This window comes from Nanorana parkeri, unplaced genomic scaffold, assembly GCF_000935625.1.
Source record: "Nanorana parkeri isolate BGI_ZX_2015 unplaced genomic scaffold, ASM93562v1 scaffold39, whole genome shotgun sequence".
NCBI classification, from domain to species: domain Eukaryota; kingdom Metazoa; phylum Chordata; class Amphibia; order Anura; family Dicroglossidae; genus Nanorana; species Nanorana parkeri.
In genome coordinates, this window is record NW_017306307.1 from 1,977,165 (window position 1) to 1,997,765 (window position 20,601).

General features: G+C 44.6%; 1 protein-coding gene across 1 annotated transcript in view; it reads left to right on the forward strand.

Annotated features, from left to right (window-relative positions):
- Positions 1–3,259: 3,259 nt before the first annotated feature.
- EMC2 (ER membrane protein complex subunit 2) overlaps positions 3,260–20,601 on the forward strand; it is a 70,023-nt gene continuing 52,681 nt past the window's right edge. Inside the window, exons 1-3 of the mRNA XM_018570776.1 lie at positions 3,260–3,289; positions 6,486–6,533; positions 20,177–20,290. Of these exons, the coding sequence (XP_018426278.1) occupies positions 6,494–6,533; positions 20,177–20,290 (154 nt within the window). The 5' untranslated portion in view covers positions 3,260–3,289; positions 6,486–6,493. The remainder of the gene's footprint in view (positions 3,290–6,485; positions 6,534–20,176; positions 20,291–20,601) is intronic.

Sequence of the window (20,601 nt, forward strand, 5' to 3'; positions counted from 1 at the left end):
AGTTTAAAGTGACACTAAACTCAGGAGTTAAATCTTAAAAATTCATTCAAGTACCTTAACTATTAATACAAATGTATCTTATTTGTGTATCACTCAGCTGTAGATCCTCCAATCATCTCTGAATTGGTGCTGACACTGTCCTTCCTTCTGGAGGGTGGCTACTTTTGTTCCCCATGGTCCCTGTGTGTGTTGTGAAGTAGCCACCACACCAAGCTCACTCCTGTGATTGGCTACAATCTCAATACACATTAGTAAACTAAACATGAGATTGGAGTCCATCACAGAAGTGAGCTTGCTGCGGTGACTACTTTACAACACACACAGTGACCATGGGGAACAAAAGTAGCCCCCCTCCAGAAGAAAGGACAGTGTCAGCACCAATTCAGAGATGAGTTGAGGACCTACAGCCGAGTGATACACAAATAAGATAAATTTTTGGTAATAGTTAAAGTACCTGAATAAATGTTTAAGACTTAAAGTGACATTAAAGTAAAACAAATGTCTCCCTCCCCCCCCAATGTTAATTAACCACCTGCTGTCCGGTGGTTGTAATTAAACGGCCACACAGAGGCTTCTTGAATGCGGGTGGGCGTTTTTAAACGTCCCATCCCGCCCTGCTGGTTGTAAGGTACTTAAAAAAACGTATGATCTGCCTATCTTGCATAGGCAGATCGTACTTGCGATGATCGCAAGCTGCGCCCCCCTGAGGGGCGGGCTTCCGATGACCGCAATGCCGAACGGGCAGTGTGCGCTTGCGCACACCGGCCCGTCCAGCTTTTATCTTACGAACATGCTACACACCCGCCGAACACGGCGGGTCTTCAAACATGTTCGTAAGTTAAAAGTCGTGCAACCTTACAGTAGTAGAGGTCGCACGGCTTCCACACACCTTACGATACTCGTACGATCGCGGGATTTCCCACGATTATCATAAGGTGTGTGGACGCCCTAAGTCAGTCAGAGCTTCCACTAGATCAGCCGCTTTGCTGAATTCAGCTAGAAGGGCCATTTGGTTACATCTTGGAATAGTGACTTAACCTCCTAGTCTAAACTATATGGGTCGTCCTTCAAAGGCACTTTGCTGGGTGGCCCTGGGTTGGATGATGTTCTGTCTAGATGATGTGAAAAGGGTAAAAGGTTCCCTGAAAAGAGAGTGCCGAAAAGCAAAAGGTTTTTCATGACTCACAGGACAAGGGCAAACAAGCCAATAAGCCTCAGGAGCAAAACAAGAAGTGCCCCTTTAACAAGTCAAAGCCTAAAGGAGGCTTGCTCTTTACTGCTCTAGAGTCTACTAACAAAGATACCAAATGATGCCAGAAAGGAGGTGGTGGGGGGCTTTTCCTATTTTGTCAGCAGTGGGAAAGGATTTCAGACAGCCAGTATGTCCTTGTAAGGAAATCAGCTAAAATTCTTGGAGTCGCCCCGCAAACTTTTTTCCAACCAGGTAAATATTCTCTTCCTGGTGTGAGAAGATTTCTTGTCCCTCAGTTGCAACTATTATGGATCTTCTCCAGTAAGGTGAAGACAAAACGTTAGCACTTAGAACCTTGAAGGTACAGGTTTCCGCACTCTTAGTATACCTGAAACTCAATTAGCAGAACCTCCTATCCGGAGGTATCTCTCAGCTTCCGAGTGAGCTACTATATCAACCTCTATGGGGCTTATCTAGGTTTCTGCCATTCGAATCAACTCAGCTGGAAGACTTTCCGGTGCTAGTCATCAAAGAAACTTATTTAACTATTGTGCCATATAGAGTGATTCCAACACCTGACCTTATGTATGTGCTGAAAGTCTTCATGCCTTTGTACAGGACATTTTATTAGCCTGTCTATGATCATCCAAGTCATCCCCAGGAGGAGGATTTCCAGTCACTGGATGTATATGTAGGTGCCTTTTTAGGTACCAGGAAGTCACTCAGGAGGTCGCCATCCCAGGTCAAGGCTTCTCTGTGTAGTGTGGTCCTCACTCTAATCTATGAGAGCCTCCATCTTGGAGCATATATAGCAAAGGAGGAATTGGGTTCAGGTACGCCTAGAGGTAGCCTATTCCTTCTTAAAGGTATAGGGACACAACAGAACCTATGTACATTACAATGGCAGCTGAAGCCCCCCAGTGTGTCCCCACACCAAATCCATGGAGTGAAACAAAATGGCAAACAGTCATCAATGCATTACTAGCCTTTAATGTAAAGTGCACATGGAAGGGCTTTACACAGTACAAACATTAAAACTTACCCAGACCACTCACCAGTGGGCCTGCAATGAAAAACAATCTACATGGTCTATCAGCGTTAAAACTGAAAAAAAAATATTTTAGTTGCACAATCGAGATAATTAACCACTTCCGGGACGCAGTACGTCTACAGACGAGGGGCCGCAGGAGTGGTTAAAACAAGAACACAGCTGCTGGAGCAGTTGTGTTCTTGGTTTCGTTTTTAACAGCCAGCGATGGCTGTTACTGTACAAGCTATCCGGCGTCTACACAGCTGCTGGATTGTTTGTAACGTGTGGCGCCGCCGTCGCTTTCCCCGGGCACCGCTGTCCCCGGGTCAGGCTTGGCGGGTCTCTTGCAACGATCAGCTCACAGCCGCTAATCTCTCTTCCCATCACTGGACCGGGAAGTGATGTATATTATATCGACCGTGCCGCAATATTGTGTTGCAGCTGGAAAAAAAAATTGCACATGCGCTTTTTTTTTAATTCGCAAAGCATTGCAATTACCACACAGTATTGTGCATCAATTGCACAGAACTGTCCAATCAACGCCCCGCAATGGTGTGAACAAGCTCCTAAAATGCATTTACCAACCATCAAAATCTGTGAGCAGAACACCTATAAAATAAAATAGCGGCAGCTTCAATGTCAAAATATGCGTTAAAATTTTTTTACATTTCCCTTACCCCTCCTCCACACAGCACCCTCAGTCTGCCCTTCTGCAGACAACCCACACATCTATGGTTAATTGGTATCCCTATAAAAAGCTGAATACATTTAGGCTGCTTATATCTAATAACCAAAGCCCTGACACGTGCAGTGCCTCGGTAATTCATTCATAGAGCGCGGCATGAAACTGGTAGGGGCCCCACACAGGACGAAAGCTACACACCGAGAGCATCATCACGCTGAGGAGACACACCTCCCCCCATAGTGACGCGGCACGCACAGACGTACGAGTGTGGTGAACGTGCAGCTACTCTGACGTCACACGTTACGTCCCACCTTCTTCTCAGTCTCCTGTGATTGGGGTGCAGGAGGTCGGTGGAGCTTCGGGTGTCATAGAGCAAGGTACGGTGAGCGGTCGGTACCGGGGTCACTATGAACGTGCGTGAGGAGGGGGCAATGATAGGAGCAGACTGCTGCACTGAGGTGCCATTATAATACCCTGCCATATACACAGGGCTGTCAGTATAATACCCTGCCATATACACAGGGGTGTCAGTATAATACACTGCCATATACACAGAGCTGTCGGTATAATACACTGCCATATACACAGGGGTGTAAGTATAATACCCTGCCATATACACAGGGGTGTCAGTATAATACACTGTCATATACGCAGAGGTGTCAGTATAATACACTGTCATATACACAGAGGTGTCAGTATAATACACTGCCATATACACAGGGGTGTCAGTATAATACCCTGCTATATACACAGAGGTGTCAGTATAATACACTGTCATATACACAGGGGTGTCAGTATAATACACTGCCATATACACAGGGGTGTCAGTATAATACACTGTCATATACACAGGGGTGTCAGTATAATACACTGTCATATACACAGGGGTGTCGGTATAATACACTGTCATATACACAGAGGTGTCGGTATAATACACTGTCATATACACAGAGGTGTCGGTATAAGACACTGCTATATACACGGTGGTGTAGGTATAATACACTGCCATATACACAGAGGTGTCAGTATAATACACTGCCATATACACAGCGATGCCAGTATAATACACTCCCATATACACAGGGGTCTCACCAGGGCTGTGCGTGGTCTCACCAGGGCTGTGCGACACCTCAGGAGGCTGTGCGGGGGCTCACCAGGGCTGTGCGACACCTCAGGGGGCTGTGCGGGGTCTCACCAGGGCTGTGCGGCACCTCAGGGGGCTGTGTGGGGTCTCGCCAGGGCTGTGCGGCACCTCAGGAGGCTGTGCACGGTCTCACCAGGGCTGTGCGGCACCTCAGAAGGCTGTGCACGGTCTCACCAGGGCGGCCTTCTGGGTCTTGCAGTGGGAAAGGGGGAGGTGGCAAGGTAGGGCGGGCCGAGGTCCCCAGCAAGCACGGGACCTTACGGCAGCCGCTCTTGTTTAAAAATGTAGAGGGCCAGTATCGGCCTTTAGTATCGGGGCATCCTCACGAGTACACACGTGGAAGTGCACAGTACCGGTACTGATACTGGTATCCATGCATCCCTAGTATAAAATTTAAAAAAATGACATGGAGTCCTTCCAAAATCTTTCCAATCGATCCACTAGATCCTTATTCGAGATGGGTGTCTGGTTTGGATTTTAAAGGGGGATCATTCTTTACATGAGTTCCATCTTCACATCAGAGTCCTTCCATCACATCAGAAGCCGTAGCTGGGCTGGTGCAAGCTTCTGTCCTTTTCTGATTGGCTCCCACCCTCCTGGATTAGTGTCATTTGTTTCCATGGTGATGACAGCCGGCCCACCTGCACCGTGGTAATGTGATGATATGCAAACATTATGAGGCACCCCCGAGGAACCTACAAGACACATCTGGGGCAACGTGGCACGCTGGTTGAGAGAGTCTGATCCTTGTCCAGTCTATATGATACTAACAATGTCTTGACAAGAGTTTTTAGTTTAAAGTTGTTGTTGTTGTTTTTTTTAAGCCCTCCCGGAGGTGTTTGTCATAATGTGTTTGTATGCACAGCATCTCAGCACATCATGAGCCTTGTAACTGATCTCCTCCAGTGCTGCTTTGTCCGCTCTCCCCTCCAACACAGATGCTGCCATCTTCTGCCGCTCTTCTTCCGGGTTCGGCATCTTCAGCCTCTTGATTGGCCGGCATGATGTAATTACTGCCCATCGTCCGTTCTCCCCTCCGACACAGATGCTGCCATCTTCTGCCGCTCTTCTTCCGGGTTCGGCATCTTCAGCCTCTTGATTGGCCGGCATGATGTAATTACTGCCCATCGTCCGCTCTCCCCTCCGACACAGATGCTGCCATCTTCTGCGGCTCTTCTTCCGGGTTCGGCATCTTCAGCCTCTTGATTGGCCGGCATGATGTAAATCCTGCCCATCGTCCGTTCTCCCCTCCGACACAGATGCTGCCATCTTCTGCGGCTTTTCTTCCGCCTCTTGATTGGCCGGGAGTTACTTCATCTTGGCATTTGTGGCTCGGTGCACAGAAAAAAATAAAATTGCTGACAGGCGGGTAGGGGAGTTTTAGTAGAAGAGACTCAAGTAGGGTATACACGGGCAGGTTTTTGAACAAACGTTTGTACAAAATATCTTGTTGGAACATTCCATGATGCCGTCACAGACTAGACAATTGTTTGACATTTCCTTTGATTTTTGTTTTTGATTTAACACCTAATTTTGGAGTTTAACTGTTAGAATTTGGTTCGATGAACTTTTTTTTTAACATGCTCCTTCAAATGTTCTCATCATTTTTGTCGAAATCGATCACCAATTGGAACGATTGGAAAGTCGAACAAACGTTCCGAAATCAATTTTGTTTGAAATTCATTCATTGTATACACCAACTGCACACAATCTCTCCTGGTATAAAAGAAGACACGCCCAGCAGCAATTTTACATCAGTCCACTTTACATCCACTTGAGCAAATGAGAGAAACGTGGAGGCTTAGGACCTGTTCACACATGCGGATTGCAGTAATGCCCTTTAATGGGGCGGCATTTTAAATGGCGTCCCAATGCAGCAAAATGCGGCCTGCACTTAATTTGTGCTGCGTTAGGTAGCACATTGAATTCTGATGCAGCACCCCAACACATGGCAATGCATGCGTTCCAGCACTAACACTGACATGAAACTCAGGAGTTAGATTTAAAAATACATTCAAGCACCTTTAACTATTAACAAAAATCTTATTTGTGTATCACTTGGCTACAGATCCTCAAATCATCTCTGAATTGGTGCTGACACTGTCCTTCCTTCTGGAGGGGTGCTACTTTTGTCCCCCATGGTCCCTGTGTGTTATAAAGTAGTCACCGCTCCAAGCTCACTCCTGTGAAGGACTACAATCTCAATACAAATGGGTAAAGTAAACGTGAGACTGTAGACATAACACAACTATAGAACTGTTATTTAAATGACCTGACTGCGCTGAGCCAATGAGAAGCGGCGCTTATCACGGTAAAATAAATTCTTTGCATTATGACAAGTAGCGTTAGTCCTTGGATTAGTAGTTTTAAAAAAAAAAATGCCCACACCCCTGATGATACGTGAAATATTTTTTACTCTTTTTGTATTTTGCAGACGAGAAAATGGCGAAGGTTTCTGACATGTTCGATGTGAACTGGGAAGGTAAATTGTTAATGTTTTTTATATCAATGAAATATTTTAGGATGCTTCTATTGCAGGGCCGGACAAATCTCAGAAGCTGGGTAGCCAATGCCCTTGAAAATGACAGCTGGCTCCTAACTTCTGATGTCCTAGTTGTTGTCAATGGATTACAGATGCCATGATTGGGATGGGAGTGGACACCGCACATGCGCCGGAGGCAGTGTACATAAATAACATTTCTACCCAAGAAGTAAATCAGATTTTTTTATGACGAAAAAGCATGCAAAATCTCTTCTACCAAAAAAACAACACTACCTGGTAGCAGGGGCGTAACTAGACAGGGCCCCATAGCAACATCTTGTATGGGGCCCTGTGATTTTTCTAGATAAGTCCACCTGATAACCCAAACAGCCCACCTGATAGACTCTCTATGGTGAGCTCTGCAGGGTCTCAGGCGGGCGGTCAAGCCCTCTTACCTGTCTGGCCAATCCTCTGTCCACCTCCTTCTCCTACGTGATTGCTTGCGGGCCCCGCCTCCTCCATCACTGGGCCCCACCTCCTTGATAGCCAGGCCAGCCTCCTCATCGCTAAGACCTGCCTCCTCGATCGCTGGGCCTGCCTCCATCACTGCCGATGACTGGCCCAGCCACCTCCCCCGAAGCTGCCGGTTGTCATCGATACAGCAGCTGTGAGGAGGTACGCGCCGCTTCATATGTGAATGGCTGCGTGTTTCTCCTCACAGCCGCCAGTGACAGCCAGCAGCCTGAAATGCCATAGCGACTCAGGCGGCCCACACAGCATCAGGCAGATGTCCTTGCCGGCCCCCCGGGGCCCCATAGTAACCGCCTGGGTCGCTATGGTGATTGTTACGCCACTGCCTGGTAGTATTTTTTTAAATTTTTAATTTTTTTTGCCCTTTAGTGTCAATTTAAAGAGAAGCAGTTATGGCAAGAATCTGTATATTCATTTTCATTTTTACCCTGCAGCATTAACCATAAAATATTTGTCCCCTTATTTATCTGTCTTATAACAAAGAAAAAGTAGAGCGTGGACACAACCGTCTAGTGCCTTGGTTCTCAACTGGTGGGTCGCTACCCTGTTTTCAGTGGGTCCCTACATGCTCCTTAGCCTCACCCTAGTGTAGCACTGTCCATTCTCACACCGAACAGCCATTCAAAATATGCTGCCCAGTAGAGCTGCAGCTAACGATTATTTTCAAAATCGATTAGTTAGCCGATTATTAAATTCGATTAATTGGATAAGAAAATAAATGTTAAAAAATGGCTCCAGTGATGGGACTACTAGTTTGTATTGAGATTGCAGTCCAGCACAGGAGCAAGCTTGGAGCAGTGGACATAAAAAAGAAGAAAAAAAAGTGTGGTGTGCAATATAGTGAAATGAAAAGTGTAAAATTATACAGCAATGAATGCAGAATGGCACCGGCTATAGAGGACTACAAAACCCAGCAATAGTACATTATACAGCACAATGCAGAATACCGCCAGCTATAATGTACTATTGCTGGGTTTTGTAGTCCTCTATAGGTGGTGGTATTCTGCATTGCTGTATAATGTATTGCTGGGTTTTGTAGTCCCCTATAGCTAGTGGTATTCGGCATTGCACCGCTGTATAATGTATTATTGCTGGGATTTGTTGTACTCTTCTATAGCTGGTGGTATTCTGCATTGCGCTGTATAATGTATTATTGCTGGGATTTGTAGACCTCTATACAGCGCAATGCAGAATACCACCAGCTATATAAGAATACAACAAATCCCAGCAATACATAATACATACAGTATATAATGTATTGCTGGGATTTGTATTCCTCTATAGCTGATGGTACATTGCTCTGTATAATATACAGCTATAGAGGAATACTAATCTCACTATCCCAGCAATACATTATAGAGCACCATGTGAGGGAAAGTGCAGGCTTACCTGAGCAGTCTTCCAGCAACTTGTTTCTGAGATGGGGCCGGTCTATCAGCGGCTGTCATCCGCCCACACCTGCTCCTCGTTACTTATTCTCCCCGCATCCCTGTGCCGATCGTGCATGGGGGCGGGCGGGGAGGAGGTGGAGCGTGGATGCAGCCTGGCAGCGGCGAGCGTGAGGTGGGGAGGAGGTGTGGCGCGCAGCGTGTGTGGAGCCGTGAACAGGGCCAACCAATCGGAAGCCGATTAAACGATGATTGAAAAAGTTGACAACTTTTTCAATAATCGATTATAATCGATTATGTCGATTAGTTGTTGCAGCCCTACTGCCCAGTGTCAGCTTAGGGTGGGGGTGGGGTGGGCTGGGGGTATGACAGCGAGGGAGCTCCATTCATAAATGCATTGCTTATAGCCCGTTGCATGTCCTATAGCGGTACTTGGACCGGAGTAACATCACATTCTGGCTCCCGGCACCTCTACAGGCGCGCATTGGGAGCTCTACAAGCATTGCACATATGGATGGAGCTCCATCACAGCACAGCAGCCCACACTGCCGTGCGTTCCATTGCAGTGCGACTTGGGTCGCGACTTAATGACCGACAAATGTGGGTCCTGAGGTGCACAGGTTGAGAACCACTGATCTAGTGCATTATTGTAGGAGAAACAATGTAATACAATCAAAGTAACGATGTTGCACTTAGAAAACACAAGTGACAACAGGCAGGATTCAAACTATGATTGATGGTTCTGTTGCTGGGGTCAGGAGAAATGATACCAATGGACTGGGAAAGCCTCATAAGAAATAAATATCTGAAAGGCAAAATAAAAGAAAGCAGATCAGCAGGCAGATTTGTGGTAGAAACTTCAGGAATGGTAGGACCACACACCTAGGAGTAAGAGTTCTCAAGATGAAGTATGCGCATGTTGTTGTTGCTAACAGCGACCTCCCATCACCATATAGATGGTGTTTTCCAGGAGTATCCTGGGTACTCAGCTCAGGAGTAACATTTACAAATGCCTTCAGGAACCTTAACTAATCACAAAAATGTAATTAACATTGGGGGAGGGAAACATTTTTTTTTACTTTAATGTCACTTTAAGTCTTAAAAATGTATTCAGGTACTTTAACTATTACCAAAAATATATCTTATTTGTGTATCACTCGGCTGTAGGTCCTCAAATCATCTCTGAATTGGTGCTGACACTGTCCTTCTTCTGAAGGGTGGCTACTTTTGTTCCCCATGGTCCCTGTGTGTGTTGTAAAGTAGCCACAACTCCAATATCACTCCTGTGATGGACTACAATCTCCATACAAATTAGTTAACTAAACATGAGATTGTAGTCCATCACGGGAGTGAGCTTGGAGCGGTGACTACTGTACATCGCACACAGGGACCATGGGGAACAAAAGTAGCCACCCTCCAGAAGGAAGGACAGTGTTAGCACCAATTCAGAGATGATTTGAGGATCTACAGCTGACTGATGCACAAATAAGATACATTTTTGTTAACAATTGGGGTATTTGAATGCATATCTAAGATGTAACTCCTGAGTGTAGTGTCATTTGCTCCCTTTTGGAACATTTGCTCTCTTTTGAGAAAAGTAGAAGAAAACAAACTGCAGCTTACATAGTATTGAGTGAGCACATGTGCATGTACATACCCACAATGCCCAGTACTGTCCATGTGTTGCTCCTGTCCACAGGATGAGATTCTCTGCACCGTGTGTAGTTTAGATTGATGGACGGTGGACAGTGCTTTCTTTGTGCACTTTGTAACATCTGTTTGTATAGAAGATGTCTTATGGCAGAGTGTCAGCATGCAGTCTAGTAACAAGTGATCTATATTAAACATTCACCATAAACATCACAACCAATAACGTTTTGTTTACTAAAGAAAATAATGCGGGGTCTTTAATTACAGTTAAGCCCGCAGACAAAAAAATAATTTTCCACAAGAGATGGAATATTCACGACCAGATAAAACAAGAGGAGAGCCAGGTTAAATAAGTGATCTGAAACGGGAGCATCCAGAAGGAAGTCTGGGAGCATTACTGTTTCTATATGGAATATCATTTTTTTTTTTTTTCCCCCTCCGGTATTTTTGTTTGAAAGAAAATCCAGTTTTAGCAAAGCTTTTAATGCCATCTTAAGTAGCGGCTGCAATTAGACATGTTTTTCTTGACTTAAGTGCCGCTTTACAGTTCATTTGTGAAACTCATCCACTCTTAAAATGAAATCATAGGGAATTGATCACCACAGTTTGCCGCACGCTCTGTCTGTTTTGCCTTGAGAAATAAAAGTAGTTTAGCGAGCCCGTAATTTACTCCTACACACCACTTTGCCCATCGCATTTGGTTGCATAGGTCACATCAGGTAACAAGTAGAAAGGACCATGTTTTCATATATTTAAAAAAAAGCATAGCAAAGCCGGTGTATCAGTCACCATACCACGGCTCCCTGATGATCTGCAGACGGATTGCTGCTTCAGTCACTTCAAAATGATCAAAATTAGATATTTTTTGTAAATTCTGTTTTAGGGCTCGTTTCCACCAGCCCGTGCGCTCATCGCACTGTCCGGTGCCCGGAACCCAAGGGATCGCATACACAAAGTCTTGCATTCTGGGGCAGGAGGGGGCGTGGCAGTGCCATTCATGTCAATGGAGACATTCCCCCCGCCTGCAGTGCGATTGGCTGCACAGGACCGCGTAGCAATACAATGCCCTGCGTTCCAGTGCATGTACTGGAACGCAGGGCATTGTTTTACCACGTGGTCCTGTGTGGCCGATCACAATGCGGACGGGAGTGTCTGCTGTGCCATTGACATGAATGGCAATGCCGACCCCCCTGCCACCCCAGAACACAAGGAGACTTTGTGTATGCGATCCCTTGCGTTTCGGGCACCGGACAGTGCAATGAGCGCACGGTCTGGTGGAAACAAGCCCTCTGGGCCAGTTTACAGCTGCATTCGGGCTGTGCCAGCCATTTGTTCCAGTGCAGCCCAAATCCAAGACAAGGCAATTTTCCTTGTCATGGGTGGTGACGGTACAACCCCATCACACTGCAGTGAGCCCAGAGAAAGTAATAAATTGTGACATTTCAATAAAGTTCCAATAACAACAACAACAAAAAAAGATGTGCGATGTGGCTAGATGGCGCAAATCAGCACCATTCGGGCACACAAGCAGGTATGCGGTTGAGCGCGACTGTTGGTGTGAACAAGTCCTTAGGGTTCAGAGCAGAGCTGTGGGAGGGACTCAGCAGGCCCCACCCACTAGAGGCTGCCTAGGGGGCGGATACGAGACCTGTCGCCCTGCACAAGGAGAGCGAGCAGCAGTGACTGGTCTGTATTACAGGAAGCTCATGCACATGGGGAAAGTGTCACACTGGATTACACCACAGATCTGGAAGAAATACACAAAGATTCAAGTAGGAATACACATGGCTCATGTATTTAGACAACATTTCAGCTTTAAAAAAAAATATTTTTTTACTCTTAATGTCCCTACTATTATATTTAATATTGCTCCTCAATGACGGGAGTTTTCTCTGCTACTCGTTCTTATTACTGAGTGCATACTGGCGGAGCAGCCTAAAATTGTAAATGTATAATACAGGATAACGGACCCACTGAAATGGTTGAAAAGCATACAAGTGAGCGACTTTACATTCTGTGGTTAAAAAGTGCTCGATCCAAAGATCTCTTTCTGACTCTCAAACTCATCATTGACTTCTAATAGCCTTATAAAGTAGAGGAAAGTGGGATGTTATCCCATTTAATCTAATCACTGTAACTAGATAAAATGTTCCAGCTCAGAGAACAAAATTTAATACAGATGGACGTTTCTTTTTTAAAACTCCAACTCTTTCATTTGTTCAAACTTTATAAAGTGTGTAACTGATGCAAAGAAGTCTCTCTTGTAACTGCTTGGCCTTTTATATTCCTCAGGCACCTATGATAGTGTGAAGGGGTACACTCTTTTTGAGTGTGTTATTTATTTTTATATATATATACTGGCTTGTATGGGATAGGGGTCAGTATGACATAAACCTCGCCTATCCTGCTGATTTCAGATTTTGTGCCCATATTATGCACAAAAATAATGTGGGCACAAATTATTACGTTGAAATCATTTTATATTGAGGAAGGGTAAAACTTGGTCTTGTACCAGGTTACAGTCCAGTGTGTATCCCACCCAAGTTCTTACAAGTCTGCCCCTTGTAAATGGGTGCTGAAGTGGCTGCGGATGGTGTTGCTTAACTACTTAAGGACCGCCCATTGTCAAAAAACGTTCTGTCCTGATCTCGTTATGCTGCAGTCCTGTTCTTGGTATCTTTTTAAACAGCAGGTGATTGCTGCTTAAATAAAAGCGATCCGGCGTCTATACAGCCGCCGGAAAGCTTGAACGATGCGGCGGAATGTTCTTCCCCCTCCGGCTTCCCCGTGCTCCGTTATCCCTGTGTGGGCCCAGGACTGGCACAGCGGGTCGCCTCTGACAGATTGGAGGGAGATCAGAAAATTTCTAGCCGCTGATCTCTCCTCCGATCACTGGACCCTGCATTTCTGTGCATTACATCACTTCTGGTGTCACTGTGTACATTCTCAGCTCTTAGAGCCAGAAGAAGAAGCTGGTGAAGCAGGTCTCTGCTTCCTCGGCTTCTTTGGGGTCCGTCAGTGACAGGGGTCATAAAGAGGGCCTGTCACATATTTGCTATTACATAGTGTATATAATATGTCACCAGCACACCGGAGTAAAATCTTCAAATATCTTTTATTGACTCATGCATATCATGTCACAAAGACCACTATTGATCCCTTCATCAAGCTTATTATGACAACGGTCATAATGAGCCTGACGAAGAGAAACATAGTGGCCTGATAGCATTGCTTTCTTTGTGACATGATTTCATTGTGGTGTGCTGGTGACATATCTCATCTGTTTGTACCAGGTTACAGAAGGCAGGGTGATATGGACACTACACTGGCCCAGCACAGACCTGCAGGTATAAGAATCATTTCCTGTCATTGCAGGGTGTCTATTGCAGCCTTTTTTATGTTATAGTGGACCTTGACCCAAATCTTTAAAAATAACAGGCACACCTACAAACAGACAATCTACAAACACATACTTCTAGATAATTGCCGGCTTTGTATTCTTTGCATACTGTATTTCTCTTTTTTCTTCTCCAGTCTTCTGACAGTGGCCATGTTTACTAAGTGCAGATTACTAGATCTAGAAATAGACAAGTTGTATCCAGAGACCACACCCTATTTAAGTTAACCCCTTCTTAGGGTGTAGTTATCATAGTTTTTTTGTGGCACTCAACAATCCTCAACTGTTAAATAGATACTAGCAAGAAAAGGTGATATGATCTAGAGGAGATCAAATCAAAGACAGTTACTGAGGGTTGGAGTGTCTGCTGTGGTACACAAATATCATTTTATGCAATAAAGTTTAAATCACAGGTTATCATGACAAACCAACACCACCACCTGAATCCCAGTTAAAACATGATAATCCAACCATTCATGCACTCACTTCAAGCATGCATTCACGGACAAGCTGATTGATATATGTATGAAGGCCGGTGGAGCTCTTAATGTTCAAATTTGAGCTGACAGCATTTGAAGACAATGTTGCGATCACCCCTATGGTGAAATATGGAATATAAATTGGTGGAAGTAATTGCTACAGACAGTAGTTTCCACTGGGGGGGTATAAGATTCTGTATGTCCCAATGAATCGATGCAACTGGTGACAAATAATTGCTTTTGTATCCCCAGCGGCGATGAAGTACAATGTGTAAATGTACTAGATCATGGATATTCTCATCCAATTTTTACTTCCTGGGTCAGAATGTAGTCCCGCACAATAGGGATTGGGTGTCTCCTGGTAATTGATCTCATACAGGGAGATCTCCAGACAAACAATGCACGATTTCAATAGGGGAGTACTCACGCATATTGTTTAGGAACCGATTCCTCTGGACTTTTGAATTGCTCTGGATGGTCTTCAATTGGAGAAATGATGTAAAAATGTCTTTGCTTTTCCCTTTGGAGTTTTGGTATACCAGGAGGTTTTGGGCAACTTCAAAGCAATTCCTTCTTATGTGATCGCAATTGGTGCCGTCACACCGGAGTGTGCTACCTGACATGCAGGTGAGATCTCAGCTAGGCGTCCACTGCCATGACACGTTTCGCCCCGCCTACTTTCCCAGGACTTCGTCAGAATCTGGCATGGGGCGTTCTCACTGAGTCTTTATTGTTGAACTCACATGGTCAAGATTTTTTTAACCCCTAAAATGCTGAAACAAACTGAGTAGTAATGCATTCATACTGTGAAATAAAACTAATTGAACATTGAAAGGGTAATTGAGGAAGCAAGAGTCTCAATTGGGAAGTATACATATAGAATTAGTAAGTCTAATTCTAAGGGCATATACATCGGGAAGTCACAGTGATTAATTATTTTCCCAATTGAGACTCATGCTTACTCAATTACCCTTTTAGATATCCCCTGCAGATTTTATAGGTTTGTCCACTTACAAAGAAATGAAAGGTCTATAATTTATATCATGGGTGTATTTTAAATGATAGAGACAGACTATCAACCAAAGATCCCGGAAAAAAAAAAACACATGATACAAATTTTATAAATTGAGTTGCAGTTCAGTGAGTAAAATAAGTATTTGATCCCCTACCAACCAACAATAATTCTGGCTCCTCCCACAGACTGGCTATGTGGTACACAGATTAGTCCTGTCAATTTAAGAAGGTGCTCCTAACGACAACTCGTTATGTATATAAAAGACGCGTGTCCACAGAATCTCTTTCTTCCATTCAAACCTCACCACCATGGGGGAAGACCAAAGAGCTGTCAAAGGATGTTAGGGACAAGATTGTAGACCTGCACAAGGCTGGAATGGGCTAAAAGACTATCAGGAAGAAGCTTGGTGAGAAGGAAACAACTGTTGAAGCGATTTATTCGCAAATGGAAGCAATACAAAATAACCATCAATCGCCCTCAGTCTGGAGCTCCATGCAAGATTTCACCTCATAGGGTAAGAATGATCATGAAAAAAGTGAGGGATCAGGCCAAAACTACACGGGAGGAGCTTGGGAATGATCTCAAGGCAGTTGGGACCACAGTCACTAAACAAACCATTGGTAACACAATACACTGCGATGGGTTGAGATCCTGCAGCGCCCGCAAGGTCCCCCTCCTCAAGAAGGCACATGTACAGGCCCGTCTGAAGTTTACCAATAAACATCTAAAATGATTCAGAGAAGGATTAGGAGAAAGTGCTGTGGTCAGATGAGACCGAAATTGAGCTCTTTGGCATTAACTCGACTCGCCATGTTTGGAGGAAGAAAAATGCTGGCTATGACCCTAAGAGCACCATCCCTACCGTCAAGCACGGAGGTGGAAACATTATGCTCTGGGGTTGTTTCTCTGCTTCTCCAACACTGAAAGCAGGCATTTGCCCTAGCAACAAAGGTCACTAGGCAGCAAGGAGCCTCCTACAACCTAGCAATGAAGGATGCTAGGTGGCAAGGAGCCACGCGCGACCTATCAATGAAGCGTGCTAGGCGGTAAGGAGCTACATGCACCCTAGCAATGAAGGATGCTAGGCAGCAAGGAGCCACATGCAGCCTAGCAATGAAGGATGCTAGGCAGCAAGGAGCCACATGAAACCTAGAAATGAAGGATGCTAGGCGGCAAGGAGCCACATGCAGCCTAACAATGAAGGATGCAAGGCGGCAAGGAGCCACATGCAGCCTAGCAATATAGGATGCTAGGCGGCAAGGAGCCAGATGCGACCTAGCAATGAAGGATGCTAGGCGGCAAGGAGCCACATGCAGCCTAGCAGTGAAGGATGCTAGGCGGCAAGGAGCATCATGCGACCTAGCAATGAAGGATCCTAGGCGGCAAGGAGCCACATGAAACCTAGCAATGAAGAACACTAAGCGGTATGAACCAATCAACGATGCTAGACAACAGGCTACAATACAGTGCAAAGGTTTACATGCACCCATCGTAAAATACGGTCCATACATACAGGGCCGACGCTACCACATAGTCAACACAAGCGGCCGCTTGAGGGCGCTGGTGGGGGAGGGCGGATAAACAGCGCCTCCCTCCCATACACAGGAGCAGCACAATCGACGGGGCTCTGATCTTCAGTTTCCTATAGTCAGAGCCCTGCCCACAGCTCTCTCTGCTCTCTCCGAAGCTTGCTGTTCCTGTTCCTACACTGTCCTGCCGAGATATTAGCATATGAATGGGTCACGGTAATGTGCATATCAATAAGCTGCGACCCATTCATATGTTAATATCGTGGCTCATTCATATGCAAATCACAGCCCCCTCCCCCCTGCTAAGGAAGAGAAGACTGCAAGAACAAGGTATGTGTATGGCCAGGGCCGGATTTACTCTTCCTGCCGCCCCAAGTCCGGATTCCACAATGCTCCCCACCCCCCGCCAACCCCCCTCTTCCACCCCATCAATGGAGAATGGCAGGGGCGACAGGGTTAGTTTTCTTTTATTGTTTTTTTTCCCTTTTTTTTATTATCACTTTTTTTTTTAATTTTTTTTTATTTATCTTATCGTTTTACTTTTTTTTTATTTGTTATAATTTTTTATCTTACTATTGTTTATTTTTTTTATAAATGTTTTCCTTTTTTTTACATACATACTGCAAATTTATTTAACGTTAGTGTGCATTAAGCTAAGCTGCCTTGTTTTAGTGGTACAATGTGTAATGGTGGACAAAGTGTATCTGTTAAAAAGCAACAAAAACCAAATCTAACAAAGTTTATGCACTGACTCATTAGACCCTTTTATTATATAAAACTTTCAGCTAACACCTCGATTTAACTTCTCCAATACAGATGTTTCATAAGACAAACACTCTGTAAAGTACAGTGCCCAGTATAAAGTGTCGGAGAGCTATGTGTTAGAACATCACTATTCCTGGGAGAAATAATACTTATAAAAGTCTGTTTTCCGGAATTAGCAGAATGGCTAATTCCACATTTGGGTGACAAATGTTAGAAGCGAACCTAGCCGCGTGAAAGCATATCCTCCTCCTGCGATAGTTTACACTGGTGTGGGGATGTCCGCGAGCGCCAAGTTATCGGTAGGTAGGGAAAGTTGGCTCGCTTGTCATTTTTCTATGCCTTTGACCCTTGCCAGATTTTTAGATGTATTGACGCTCACTGATACTCACACTTCTCGGTTGAAGTTTCCAGGGGTCTGTCTGTGGAGAAGTGCTTGTTCTTAGCCGGCTTTGTAGGAAATACTACCCAAGAGTGGTTTTTGGTCAGGTTTAAAAACTATGTGTAAAAACACTGACAGGTTTATGAGAGATATGAGATTGCTCCTGGCAAGTGAAGTCCTTGTCGGGTTTGCTAGTCTGATGTTATATGTACACATGGAAAATCATTTTCTCTCTGCTGGGTCATATTTTAGATGGATTCTCGGTGTCTCGCTAATCTTACCTCTCATCATGCTATGCAACGTGCAATGAATTCATTTTATCCTTTGTGGCTTTTTCCATTGATTTCATGGAAGAAATAGGCTTTTGTGCATTCATCTCGGCGTTCGTTACAGCGTGAAGCAAAGGACCTTAAAGAGGAACTTTTACCCATATCTTCAAAATAAACAACAAACGCACCTTTTTAGATATGTTTAGTAACGACATTCTACAAATGCATAATTCTAGAAAATTGCTGTCCCTTTTTTTTTTTTTTTTATTATTAAAAAAAAAGTGTGGTGTGCAATATAGTGAAATGGAAAGTGTAAAATTATACAAAAAGGAATGCAGAATGGCACCGGCTATAGGAGAAATACAACAAATCCCAGAAATAGTACATTATAGCTGGCGGTATTCTGCATTGCGCTGTATAATGTACTATTGCTGGGCTTTGTAGTCCTCTATAGCTGGCGGTATTCTGCATTGCGCTGTATAATGTACTATTGTATTGTTTTGTGGTCCTCTATACAGCACAATGCAGAATACCACCAGCTATAGAGGACTACAAAACCCAGCAATAGTACATTATAGCTGGGGGTATTCTGCATTACGCTGTACTATTGCTAGGTTTTGTAGTCCTCCTATAGCTGGTGGTATTTGGCATTGCACCACTGTATAATGTATTATTGCTGGGATTTGTTGTACTTCTCTATAACTGGTGGTATTCTGCATTACACTGTATAATGTATTATTCCTTGATTTGTAGTCCTCTATACAACGCAATGCAGAATACCACCCGCTATATAGGGATACAACAAATCCCAGCAATACATAATACATACAGTGTATATATGGGATTTGTATTCCTCTGTATAATATACAGCACAATGTACCATCCGCTAAAGAGGAATACAAATCCCAGCAATACATTATAGAGCACCATGTGTGGGGAAAGTGCAGGCTTACCTGAGCAGTCTTCCAGCAACTTGTTTCTGAGATCGGGCCTGTCTATCGGCAGCTGTCATCCCCCCACACCTGCTCCTCCTTACTTCTTCTCCCCGCGACCCTGTGCCAATCGAGGATGTGGGTGGGCAGTGAGCGTGAGGAGGTGTGGCGGTGGATGCGGGCGGGCCTGGCAGCGGCAAGCGTGAGGTGGGGAGGAAGTGTGGCGTGCGGAGCCGTGAATAGGGCCAACCAATCGGAAGCCGATTAATCGATGATTGAAAAAGTTGACAACTTCTTCAATCATCGATTATGTTGATTAGTTGTTGCCCTAGTCTCATGAGATTACAGATTAGATCTCCCAGCAATGCTCTACTGAAGTAACCTTCCTAGGATGCAACGCTTGGGCACAGATTGCATCACTTCTGTCAATGCTAAGAGGATTTTTAGTCAAAGGGTTAAAGCTCAACTGAACCTTTTGAAGGAGAAGTATGGGGAAAGTAAAACATACACCAATAATTAGAGCCACCATGGGACAAGGCAGCTGACCCATGCCGGCTCTAAGGGTACGTTCACACCAGATGCACTGCGTTCCGGTCCGATTCTGGCCGGAACGCACTGCATCGAATTGCGTCCGGCTCACTTTTTTGTGGGGCAGGAGGGGGCGTGACGGGCCATTGAAGTGAATGGCACTGTAGCCGTGCCCTCCGGCCGCAATGCGATCGCCTGCACGGGATCGCAAGGCACATTGTGCCTGCTGTCCGGTGTGGTGTGATCAAAATGGTGCAAGAGTTCTAGCTGCCAACGTAGGGGCCATGCTCTCCACTAGACCCAATAGGGACAAATTATGGTCCCGTTGCAACAATATTCCAGTTACACCATGACCACCATTTTCTGCCAAAAGTCCCACACAGCCGGGCAAGTCCACACAATTCCAGAACTGCTATTTGAATGGGATCCCAGGCATGTTAAACAGTTTTCTACTGTGCCCAACACATTCACATTACTTATAAGTACTGTTTTGTTCTTTTTCCTGAACAAAAAATCGCATGAAAAGATTCATAGATTTACCCTAAAAGACCAGAATATGAATGTAATAGATACATTGTGATCGCTGTCAGTCTCAGATGTATTATTCTTAATTATCCTAGACATATGTTTTTCTGTTACTTATAATTAGATTTGATATAATCTAAGAATACATTTTACAAAACTCTGCACCTCTATAAATCGTGCTGTAATTTATTTTCTATAGTTCATTGTGACCACGCTGCCATATAATATGCTCAACATCTGACATTGCCTTTTCCAGAAATGCGTGACAAGATGAAGACTTGGCGTGAGGAGAACTACAGGAACAGCGAACACATCATTGAAGTCGGTGAAGAGTTGATAAACGACCACGCTTCCAAACTCGGGGACGATAGTAAGTGTATTATACACATCAATTTCAGTTCAGCGAGGGGCTGGTGTTACTAACACCTGTTCCCTTGTAATATCCCCAGCGAGACCCTATCATTCCAATTGGTGTCGGGAGAAGTTTATATGTGCTTGTGAGCAGCTCCGGGCTTTACATTCTGTAATAAAAACTGTGTTTCTCATTACTTTCTGCGACTGCGGATCTTTCCATCTGCTGGCAAAAATGATGAAATGTAGGTTTTTTTTTAATCATGGAAACCTGCCGCCTTTGTCTGCGATTTTTTTATTTTGTATATATACAACTCATGTATTAGTAAA